General features: G+C 44.0%; 1 protein-coding gene across 2 annotated transcripts in view; it reads left to right on the top strand.

Moving 5' to 3' along the window:
• The window catches only part of zcchc14 (zinc finger, CCHC domain containing 14), a 48,372-nt gene that overhangs the window by 17,083 nt on the left and 19,237 nt on the right, over positions 1 to 12,052 (top strand). For both annotated transcript variants that reach the window (XM_079246940.1, XM_079246939.1), the window contains 4 exons: positions 706 to 877; positions 7,078 to 7,148; positions 7,238 to 7,309; positions 11,273 to 11,340. In XM_079246940.1, coding sequence (XP_079103066.1) covers positions 706 to 877; positions 7,078 to 7,148; positions 7,238 to 7,309; positions 11,273 to 11,340 — 383 coding nt within the window. The remainder of the gene's footprint in view (positions 1 to 705; positions 878 to 7,077; positions 7,149 to 7,237; positions 7,310 to 11,272; positions 11,341 to 12,052) is intronic.

Here is a 12,052-nt window from a genome sequence, read left to right as displayed (position 1 = left end):
GTGGATGGATGGATGGATGGGTGGATGGCCAGGTGGGTGGGTGGATGGGCAGGCGGGTGGGTGGATGGATGGATGGATGGGCAGGCAGGTGGGTAGGTGGATGGATGGATGGATGGATGATGGATGGGTGGATGGATGGATGGGCAGGCGGGTGGGTGGATGGATGGATGGATGGGTGGATGGGCAGGCGGGTGGGTGGATGGATGGATGGATGGATGGGCAGGCAGGTGGGTGGATGGATGGATGGATGGGTGGATGGGCAGGCGGGTGGGTGGATGGATGGATGGATGGATGGGCAGGCAGGTGGGTGGATGGATGGATGGATGGATGGATGGATGGGTAAATGTGACAGAAAAGCTGGTCACCAACAGCTGGTGTGATGAAACAACAGGAGAGAAGGAGAAAGAGCAGAGGACTAGAGCAGCAACATTTGTACAGAATGCAGAAAAGTTTTGTTAAAAAGATGCAGACGTGAAAACCTCTCACTAGGAAAGTGAGAGGTTCTGATTCACCCCCCCCCCCAGGTCAAACCCAGAGCTTCACATCTGGGTTTGACCAGATTTTACTACGAGTCTCATGAAAATGTGAGTTGTGTTGTGAAGTGTCATTAAAATGCTCCTTCAGTGCTTAGACATGTTTGTCTCTTCATGTCTGACATTTCTGCTGTTCTCCTGACCCCCCCACCCCTTCACCGCTGCCCTCCAGAGCCAGAAAAGAGAGGCAGGAACAGTCTCAGGAATCACTTTGGGACAAGGAGACCAAGCCATCCCCCCAGACCTCCGCTCTCCACCACCCAGTCTGCCTCCATCCCTGACTGCTGGGCAGAACCAGGATGGAGCGACACCAGCCAAGAGCCAGCAGGGGAAAGCAGGGAAAGGTGAGCAGTCATAATGGCGGTTCTACATGTCATGAGGTAAAGTCCATTTGAGCAAGCTGCAGCACGTTGGCACATCTGAGAACTATAAGCATGAAGAATGCCACCCTCAGGCTGAGGTGTGTATGTGGATACACATGGTTTTAAATTCATGGTGATCTGTCAGGACAAATTTCACCGAAACATTCAAAACTACAAAAGTTTGGGACAAAATGCAAGAATCTGCATTAAGATCCTCTCCAATCACTGCACTTTAAAGGGTACATTCTCTCTGTAGTGAAAAGGTTCAGATAGCTGGTTAGAAATGGGAAAAGGAGGGCTACTTTCTCTCTAAATGTATAAACATCCAAACATTTCTCGGACACGTTAATCCCTAAAGGATGGATTGGTGTTACTTAAATTAAACACTGCAGGCTTTGTTTCCTAATGCAGGTTCTTACCAAATGACATAGTTTTCCATACGAAGTAGCAGTAATGACACAAGCCACAAGTTGCTGTGTGTAACAAGTATGTGCTGGAAATGAGTCAGTTAAACCATAAACAACCGCTGTGATGCTGCAAGTAAAGGAGATTAAATTATATTGATTTGATAATTCTTTAAACATTACAGAGACGAGTTTTTGTTGTCGGGAAAGTTCCCAGTTTGATGCCAGAAACGTGTCAGAAAGCTTTTTCCAGCACGTTCATTTTTTTCCTGTCTATATTAAATTCCTGGTGAAAAATTGATCTGCCTGAAGGAAATTGCAAAATTGTCACTTGTTTTGTTATTTTAAAGGAAAAATGTCACTATTTTCTACAGGAAGAAAAAACGTCAAGTTGATGTCATGGTTGTCTCTGATAGAAAAAATGTATCACCTTTTACGTCCCGAAAAGCTTTTCAGTAAAGCAGAGTGTCAGTAGTCCCATCTGGAAGCAACAAATACACAGCCTAGTTTTATTTATATTTATTTAGCTAATTTTAGCAACAATATAAAACGTAAATAGAGAAGGGGGTCCTAGAAACCAGTTTTTTATGTGAGACAGAGGGTGAATCCTGGTCTTAAATACCTGCAAAGGTGTTAGCTTTAGTAGCAGAAGCCGAGCTAGCGCCAACCAGAGGAGCAGTGACCACACCAGATCCATTTTAACCATGTTTCTTCCTCATTTAGAGATTTTTTCCCACTGAAATAAAATTTAACTTTAGTTTCTGTTGGACGCGGTCAGGTCATACACGAAACTTTTGTTTCAGATTCAGGTTCACTTGATCCTTTTTCAAACCGAGAAATTTGACCCCGGAATGTTGTGAGTGTGATTTGATCCTTTGCAGGATGTGTAAAACTGATTGTCACAGCTTTGATCTGTTGGTCCCGCTGGTCTTCGTCCCGCTGGTTTTCGTCCCGCTGGTTTTCGTCCCGCTGGTCTTCGTCCCGCTGGTTTTCGTCCCGCTGGTTTTCGTCCCGCTGGTTTTCGTCCCGCTGGTTTTCGTCCCGCTGGTCTTCGTCCCGCTGGTTTTAGTCCCGCTGGTTTTCGCCCCGCTGGTCTTCGTCCCGCTGGTTTTAGTCCCGCTGGTTTTCGTCCCGCTGGTCTTCGTCCCGCTGGTCTTCGTCCCGCTGGTTTTAGTCCCGCTGGTTTTCGCCCCGCTGGTCTTCGTCCCGCTGGTCTTCGTCCCGCTGGTTTTAGTCCCGCTGGTTTTAGTCCCGCTGGTTTTCGTCCCGCTGGTCTTCGTCCCGCTGGTTTTAGTCCCGCTGGTTTTCGCCCCGCTGGTCTTCGCCCCGCTGGTCTTCGCCCCGCTGGTCTTCGCCCCGCTGGTTTTCGTCCCGCTGGTTTTCGCCCCGCTGGTCTTCGCCCCGCTGGTCTTCGCCCCGCTGGTTTTCGCCCCGCTGGTTTTCGTCCCGCTGGTCTTCGCCCCGCTGGTTTTCGTCCCGCTGGTTTTCGCCCCGCTGGTTTTCGTCCCGCTGGTCTTCGCCCCGCTGGTTTTCGTCCCGCTGGTTTTCGCCCCGCTGGTTTTCGTCCCGCTGGTCTTCGCCCCGCTGGTCTTCGCCCCGCTGGTCTTCGTCCCGCTGGTTTTCGTCCCGCTGGTTTTCGTCCCGCTGGTCTTCGTCCAACTGGTCTTCGTCCTGCTGGTCTTCGCCCCGCTGGTTTTAGTCCCGCTGGTCTTCGTCCCGCTGGTCTTCGTCCCGCTGGTCTTCGTCCCGCTGGTTTTCGTCCCGCTGGTCTTCGTCCCGCTGGTCTTCGTCCCGCTGGTTTTCGTCCCGCTGGTTTTAGTCCCGCTGGTTTTAGTCCCGCTGGTTTTCGCCCCGCTGGTTTTAGTCCCGCTGGTTTTAGTCCCGCTGGTTTTAGTCCCGCTGGTTTTCGCCCCGCTGGTTTTCGTCCCGCTGGTTTTCGTCCCGCTGGTTGTCGTCCCGCTGGTTGTCGCCCCGCTGGTTTTCGCCCCGCTGGTTTTCGCCCCGCTGGTTTTAGTCCCGCTGGTTTTAGTCCCGCTGGTTTTCGCCCCGCTGGTCTTCGTCCCGCTGGTTTTCGTCCCGCTGGTTTTCGTCCCGCTGGTCTTCGTCCCGCTGGTCTTCGTCCCGCTGGTCTTCGTCCCGCTGGTTTTAGTCCCGCTGGTTTTCGTCCCGCTGGTTTTAGTCCCGCTGGTTTTAGTCCCGCTGGTCTTCGTCCCGCTGGTCTTCGTCCCGCTGGTTTTCGTCCCGCTGGTCTTCGTCCCGCTGGTCTTCGTCCCGCTGGTTTTCGCCCCGCTGGTTTTCGTCCCGCTGGTTTTCGCCCCGCTGGTTTTCGTCCCGCTGGTTTTCGCCCCGCTGGTTTTAGTCCCGCTGGTCTTCGTCCCGCTGGTCTTCGTCCCGCTGGTTTTCGTCCCGCTGGTCTTCGTCCCGCTGGTTTTCGCCCCGCTGGTTTTCGTCCCGCTGGTCTTCGTCCCGCTGGTCTTCGTCCCGCTGGTTTTCGCCCCGCTGGTTTTAGTCCCGCTGGTTTTCGTCCCGCTGGTTTTCTGCTTTTCTCTGGACTATGTTGATATTTTATCCAGCAGATGATAGGATCTGTTTCTAATGTGAGAAATAATTCTTGAGCAGAATATTTTTCTGACTGGTGAACTGGAGAGTCGAGTCGACCCAATATGTCTATTTTTATCCTTTCATAACCTCTTTGGCCTGTCAGCAGGCGTTTTGTTCTCCCTTCCAACCAACGATCACTCTAATGCTGAATTTTTCTCTGCTTAATCCGAACCGATCAGCTGGGATGCCTTCTGTTATCAGCGATTTGAAACGGGCAAGCTGGAGGTCAACTGGTGTGTCAGGCTGTACTGTATGTGGTTTGAGATGGGATAAATCTCTCCAGGCCTGTCTGTAACACAATCCTCAACTATCCCACCGCCTCACACTATCCTACCTCACAACTATCCTACCTCACACTGCATTGCTGTCACCAGTCTAAAACACACATTCAGTGTGCAAACAGGCCGCATGCAACAAAGCTTAAGCAGCTTCTGTTTTCTCTGTGTGTGTTGACAGGTTTTTGCCATCTTGCGCTAAAACGAAACACACCGACCTGCTCGGGAATTGTTTTTAGCTACCTCTGGAAAATAAACTGTAGGCTGTAAAGCCATAAAAACAAAGGTAACATGAGGACTATTTAGAAGTTTTGCCACAGCAAGATGAACTAAAATGAACTTCCAGCTGCCTAACAGGCACCAAGCAAGGTGGTGAGGGATGGGTAACTCCTTTATCCCTCATCTCTGCCGCGTGTCCCTGCATGCCTGTGTAGTTTAATGCATCTGAATCAATACCTGGAGGTCTTTCGTGCCTGCGCACACACCCATCCTCACATTGAACCTCCGTTATGAAATCAGCAACAGTGGAAGAGCCCAAACCTGCCCTGTGTAAAAACATGCAAACACAGTTAACACAGACAGAATCTGTTTTAGACGTGTGTTGTAGCTACCGGATCTATTTAAACTTAGAATTTAATGAAATTTCTCACTCTAAGGTGCAACATGTAATAGCATCAAATTAAAAATGTGGTCTGAAACTTGCTTTATAAGTAAAGTTTGACTTCATTTGATAGCACATAGACTGTACACATGTACAGTGATGAAGTAGTTTCCTGTCATCTGAAGCCACTGGATCCACTCTCCGGTGAAAACATGTTGATGTCTGGAAGAATTTGGCCACTAACAGCCACCGTATGTTCTCAGCTGTGTTTCTCATTTCAATTTATTTCTATGCCCATCTTTACCACTAGATGTCAGTCATTCTTCCATGTTGTACGTCTGTACCGAAACTGTCTATAGCTGCCGTTCCAGTACCACTTGAAGTGCAAAAAAACCTGAATATCGTAATGGAAAAGCTGCTAATAAAAACACCTACATTACAAAAAATCTCTCAAATATCCCTAAAGTTTTTGCGCTCTCATGAAATGTTTTTTGGGGTTTTTTTTAAAGACATTTCAGTACAGAAGTATGTTGCAAAATTGCAATTGAAACACTTTTTGTATTTACGCATTCCCAGACGTGACATAGGGGCCATGTGACCAGTTCATGTCCAGTAAAGATGGTGCAGTGTGAAGCTAAAAACAGCAAAATGCAGAGTTTTACCGTGAATTAGAAAGGGAAGTGAGGGGAAAAGGTCTTTGAAAAGCTGTGGCAAGTCCTAAAAACCCTGAAAAACGCTTTGCGGCTACCTCTCATAAGCCACAGATCTTGTAAAATCTTATCTGGCTCATGAGATTGGTCCCTGAGGTCACAGTGCTTCCCACTATGCAGCCATGCAGCCCTTAGTCCTTACTTACCCATACTAAAGTAAATGCAAACAAATATATAGAAGGGTTTGTTCAGTCTTCATGTTTTTTTACTTCTGTTGGAAAAAAGCATCTGTCGTCTGATGTAACACGACTGATGTAACACAGTGGGACATGAAAAGTGTGGACTTTGGGTTTTCTGCAACATCAGCAGATCTTTTAATCACACAAAAAGCTGAAAGAGAGAAAGAAAAGAGAGAGAAAACTTAAAGTGGAACTATTATGTGCATTTCAGGCTAATTTATTTTTATTTCTGAAACCAGAAGGGCTGGGATTGATGGAGTTATTGTCACAAATGGCTTTATTTACTTCAGACCGACCCTCTCCGTAGGCTGTCAGATCAGCCTGTGGGCAAAACGAGTGGAACGAGACGCTTCCGCATTAAGCCCCGCCTCCCGCCACTGCACTACATCGGGAGCGCGCACCGCACCTGCTTTCGCCGTCATTGTAACGTCTCATAAACAGAAGGATTAGGCTCATATCAACTCAATAAAAAAACAAAATACAATGTCAACACATAGCATCCAGCCCTACATGTTGGAACCTGAATCAGACCCTGAAAACGAAGTGGAAAACAGCAACCCACAGCAACGAATGCAGCAGGATGTCTCTCTTTGGTAAACTCACCAGCCATCGTTGGAAATAACTTTATCCCACGTTTTCCACCCGCCTGATGTATTTGTACATGCCCTTGTTAACCAGTAGAAGGTAACCAATCACCGAACCTTATCCCCCGGGACGTCACAAGGATTTCCAAGTAGAAAAAATTCTCTAAAACGACGCATTTTTCGTTGCCATGGAAACCGAACGGAGAGAGTGCTGGAACTCAAACTCAAACTCAAACATGCGTTTAGGTGATAAAAAACGGTGCCGTTCACATGTCTGATGAGGATTCAACACTGTAACACTGTAGAAAGCTCAGAAAACTCCAAATACCATCATAGCACCGCTTTAAATACTTGTCTGACTCATAAAGAAATCTTGTAGCTGCATCTGAATGTCATTGTGTAGCAATGAAAACTCTCCAGGTGCAGTCCTGTAACTTCTGAGCTGTAAACGTCCACAGGTTGGGAAGAATGCTGTTTTCTAACACAATTTGTGACAAAATCTCTGCACCTGGAGACGTAGTTGACCTGAGGACTGAGACAATCGCTGCAACCTTTTGAACGCAAGGAGTCAGCAGCTGAGTAAAACGTTCAGCCCTGACCTTTAACCTTCCAGTGGATACGCTACAGTCGACTACGATCCTTCAGAGCTGCTAAATGGCAGCCCCTTGTTCTGCTCTTCTGATTTATTATGTTTTCAGGGAGAGTCCAGTTAAAATCCTCTCTGGCCAGTTTAAACTTATCACCCCAAAGCGATGGATGTTTCAAAGCAGCTCTCTTGGTTAGGTGACACGTGTTTAATCATCATGAAATGATCTGTGTTCCTTTCAGCCGTGATCGAGAAGGTGGCGCTGAGAGGAGTGGCGCACAAGGTGGAGGACGCCAGCGAGTATGTGTTTGAGGTGAGATCACTGTAAACATAAACAGACCCCTTCTTTTTAACATCCTCTTCACGTCTTTGCTTATCATCTCCTTCCTTCTGCCCCATCAGGTCAGCTGGTCTGACGGGTATGTGTCATCAGCTGTCAGAACGCCACAGGAAGTGGCGGAGCTCATGTCCCAGGTTTGTACCACTAAAACGTGTCATCCCTCCATGAACAAATGACAGAAGTCTAAGATATTTGTTGCTTTTTTTCTGCTGGAGGAGCCAGCAGTGGCTCCTAAAACCCCTGATGGTACGCAACCATGACAACCACAATGTTCACTTTTTTTATTCTTCATGTTTGTCCATTAAGACTGCCGCAAACAATTATTTAGATTATCAACTAGTTACTAATTGTTTAAGCGACTAATCAGATCATATGTAAGTTGTTGTCGCTACAGCATGCAGCTGCTCTTACAGCAGCTAAACCATCATCAGATTCCAGCCTGAAGGTTTATCTCTCGCTCATTCAACTACTTTTGATGACCGAAGGGAAACACGGCACTGGGCTGAACAAAAATAAATACGTGTATTGATTTTTCTTCAGCCGCCTGTATACGAGCTCTCCCTTAGAGATAGGGTGAGGAGCTCAGTCATCCGGGAGGGGCTCAGAGTAGAGCCGCTGCTCCTTCGCATCGAGAGGAACCAGTTGAGGTGGCTCGGCCATCTGGTCAGGATGCCTCCTGGACGCCTCCCTGGTGAGGTGTTCCAGGCACGTCCCTCGGGGAGGAGACCCCGGGGAAGACCCAGGACACGCTGGAGGGATTACATCTCTCGGCTGGCCTGGGAACGCCTCGGGATCCCCCCCGCAGAGTTGGCAAATGTGGCTGGGGAGAGGGAAGTCTGGGCTTCCCTGCTTAGGCTGCTGCCCCCGCGACCCGACCCCGGATAAGCGGCAGAAGATGGATGGATGGATGGATGGATGGATGGATTTTTCTTCAGTTCTTTTTTCTATGGCATCAAACAAAGCTACATTTCAAGTATAATAATACAACCTAGTATAGTATAGTGTAGTGTAGTGTAATGTTGTGTAGTGCAGTATAGTGTAGTATAGTGTATATTGTAGTGTAGTATAGTATAGCATGTAGTATAGTAATAGTATAGTATAATGTGTAGTGTACTGTAGTATATTATAGTGCAGTGTAGTATAGTGTGTGGTGTAGTGTAGTATATTATAGTATAATGTGTAGTGTAGTGTAGTATATTATAGTGCAGTGTAGTGTAGTGTAGTGTAGTATATTATAGTGCAGTGTAGTGTAGTGTAGTGTAGTATATTATAGTATAATGTGTAGTGTAGTGTAGTATATTATAGTGCAGTGTAGTATAGTGTGTGGTGTAGTGTAGTATATTATAGTGCAGTGTAGTATAGTGTGTGGTGTAGTGTAGTATATTATAGTATAATGTGTAGTGTAGTGTAGTATATTATAGTGCAGTGTAGTGTAGTGTAGTGTAGTATATTATAGTATAATGTGTAGTGTAGTGTAGTGTAGTATATTATAGTGCAGTGTAGTATAGTGTGTGGTGTAGTGTAGTATATTATAGTATAATGTGTAGTGTAGTGTAGTATATTATAGTGCAGTGTAGTGTAGTGTAGTGTAGTATATTATAGTATAATGTGTAGTGTAGTGTAGTGTAGTATATTATAGTGCAGTGTAGTATAGTGTGTGGTGTAGTGTAGTATATTATAGTATAATGTGTAGTGTAGTGTAGTGTAGTATATTATAGTATAGTACATTGTGCAGTGTAGTGTAGTACATTATAGTGTAGTGTAGTGTAGTATAGTGTGTAGTGCACTGTAGTATATTATAGTATAGGGCAGTATAGTGTGTAGTGTACTGTAGTATATTGTAGTGTAGTGTAGTATATTATAGTATATTGTGTAGTGTACTGTGGTATATTATAGTATAATATAATGTGTAGTGTAGTGTGGTATATTATAGTGTAGTGTGTAGTGTAGTGTAGTGTAGTATATTATAGTGTAGTATAGTATAGTGTGTAGTGTAGTGTAGCGTTGTAAATTATAGTGTGTAGTGTACTGTAGTATATTATAGTATAGTGTGTAGTGTACTGTGGTATATTATAGTATAATATAATGTGTAGTGTAGTGTGGTATATTATAGTATAGTGTGTAGTGTAGTGTAGTGTAGTATATTATAGTATAGTACATTGTGTAGTGTAGTATATTATAGTGTGGTGTAGTATAGTGTGTAGTGTACTGTAGTATATTATAGTGTGGTGTAGTATAGTGTGTAGTGCACTGTAGTATATTATAGTGTAGGGTAGTATAGTGTGTAGTGTACTGTAGTATATTATGGTGTAGTGTAGTATAGTGTGTAGTGCACTGTAGTATATTATGGTGTAGTGTGGTATAGTGTGTAGTGCACTGTAGTATGTTATAGTGTAGGGTAGTATAGTGTGTAGTGTACTGTAGTATATTATAGTGTAGGGTAGTATAGTGTGTAGTGTACTGTAGTATATTATAGTGTAGTGTAGTATAGTGTGTAGTGTACTGTAGTATATTATAGTGTAGGGTAGTATAGTGTGTAGTGTACTGTAGTATATTATAGTGTAGGGTAGTATAGTGTGTAGTGTACTGTAGTATATTATAGTGTAGTATAGTGTGTAGTGTACTGTAGTATATTATAGTGTAGGGTAGTATAGTGTGTAGTGTACTGTAGTATATTATAGTGTAGGGTAGTATAGTGTGTAGTGTACTGTAGTATATTATAGTGTAGGGTAGTATAGTGTGTAGTGTACTGTAGTATATTATAGTGTAGGGTAGTATAGTGTGTAGTGTACTGCAGTATATTATAGTGTAGGGTAGTATAGTGTGTAGTGTACTGTAGTATATTATAGTGTAGGGTAGTATAGTGTGTAGTGTACTGTAGTATATTATAGTGTAGGGTAGTATAGTGTGTAGTGTACTGTAGTATATTATAGTGTAGGGTAGTATAGTGTGTAGTGTACTGTAGTATATTATTGTGTAGTGTAGTATAGTGTGTAGTGTACTGTAGTATATTATAGTGTAGGGTAGTATAGTGTGTAGTGTACTGTAGTATATTATGGTGTAGTGTAGTATAGTGTGTAGTGCACTGTAGTATAATATAGTGTAGTGTAGTATAGTGTGTAGTGTACTGTAGTATATTATAGTGTAGGGTAGTATAGTGTGTACTGGGATCATGATTCCTGCATTAACGGAAACCTTTTCTTTTTGATCAGACTATTAGTTTTATAGTTTATCTATGAGGCCCAGGAACAGTCAGAACAATACTCTGAAGAGCTCTTGAAGCTTACGAGTCTAGTTCACACATCTGACCTCACGCTGGAAGGAATGGCTGGTCCAGAAAGCAAAAAAAGATCAATAATTTATTGGACCACCATCTGTGTGAAGACGTCCTTATATTGCTATCTGGACAATGTGATCTTGTCCCCCTCGCCAAGGAGAACAAACAGATACTCCAACTCTTCTATTCCCTCAGCTTTAGGCTTTTAAATGATTTTAACAGCCTTTGACAGCAATTTAGATCCTAATCACTATTATAATTTATCATCTATTTAAATCCATAATTATTACTATTTATTACAGTTGCTTATCGCTGCCGTGCTTTTCTGTTAATGGATGACTTGCTGATTGTTTCTTTTTCTGATCTGTGGCCGTCACGTCCCTAATAGGTCTTAATGTTGCTTGTGGGTTTGTGATTGTTTTCATCCTTTCATCTTTTGTATGGACAGACTGCAAACAGGATTGCCCATATGGGATAAAACAACGTTGTTTGAATTGATGTAAATAAATTTGGCGTGTTGGTTGTGAGTGTTGCACCAAAATTAATGTTAAAAAATGTTACAAGCAACTACAGCAATGAGCTTCTGGAAACATGAGGCTTCTTTAATTGAAATGAAAAAACTAAATCCCATTTTGTTGCTTCAGTCCAGTTTTTCCAAGCGGAGTGTGTAAATGAACACATTCTTAAGTTACTTTCTGTAGATGCTTGTTAAATTTGTTTGAACAGTCAGATTGTGTTTATGTGTAAAGCTTGGTATCATCAGCATACAGTGGAAGTGTATTGGCATAATATCTAACATTGCTGAATATTTCTCTGTTAGCTGTCACAGGCATTTCCTGATGAAGGCCTGGAGAAGTTCATTCCTCAGTCATTAGAGGTGGACCCCAGGTAAGGCCTGTAAACCCATTAATCCAAGTATTTTGGAGTTTTTGGGGTTCCATAAAATCATATTATATATATTAAAAAAAAGAATCCAACGAAACCCACTTGCATGCTTTTTCCTTGTAGTTAGATACATTAGACATCTCTTGTTTCTCTGAAAATGGTCGAGTAAAAGCCTAAAACCAGTTAGTTAAAAAGCTAAAGACAAAAAATGTCCCAAGAAAAACATCTCTTGTTTCTCTGAAAATGGTCGAGTAAAAGCCTAAAACCAGTTAGTTAAAAAGCTAAAGACAAAAAATGTCCCAAGAAAAACATTTTCCTCTGAAACCGTAGAAAAGTATCGCATCCATAAATCTTCTGCTGCATATCCGAGGAGCAGCAGCTTACGCAGAGAAGCCCAGATCTGCCTTTGCTTTGCCACTTCTTCCTGACGTGTTAACAAGCCAGCTGATGGACGCAGAAGTTCCTGTGTGTCCTAGCTCGTCTCACCAGGGAGACGTCCAGGAGGCATCCTCACCAGATGTCTGAGTGACCTCCTCTCGGTGGAGAAGAGCAGCTACTCTGGACACCTCCCTGATGACTCGGCTTCTTGGTGCCCGTATCATCAGTATCGTTTTCACGGCAACAACGCGGAAATGGTGACTAATGACAGACCATTGCACAACCCCAGATTGTGATCTCATGAAGCAAACGGGACTTTATCATCTATAAAAAGCAG

Source organism: Telmatherina bonti, assembly GCF_933228915.1.
Source record: "Telmatherina bonti genome assembly, chromosome: 2".
NCBI classification, from domain to species: domain Eukaryota; kingdom Metazoa; phylum Chordata; class Actinopteri; order Atheriniformes; family Telmatherinidae; genus Telmatherina; species Telmatherina bonti.
The sequence above is the reverse complement of the archived record's forward strand: the minus strand, read 5'-3'. Positions and strand labels throughout refer to the sequence as shown.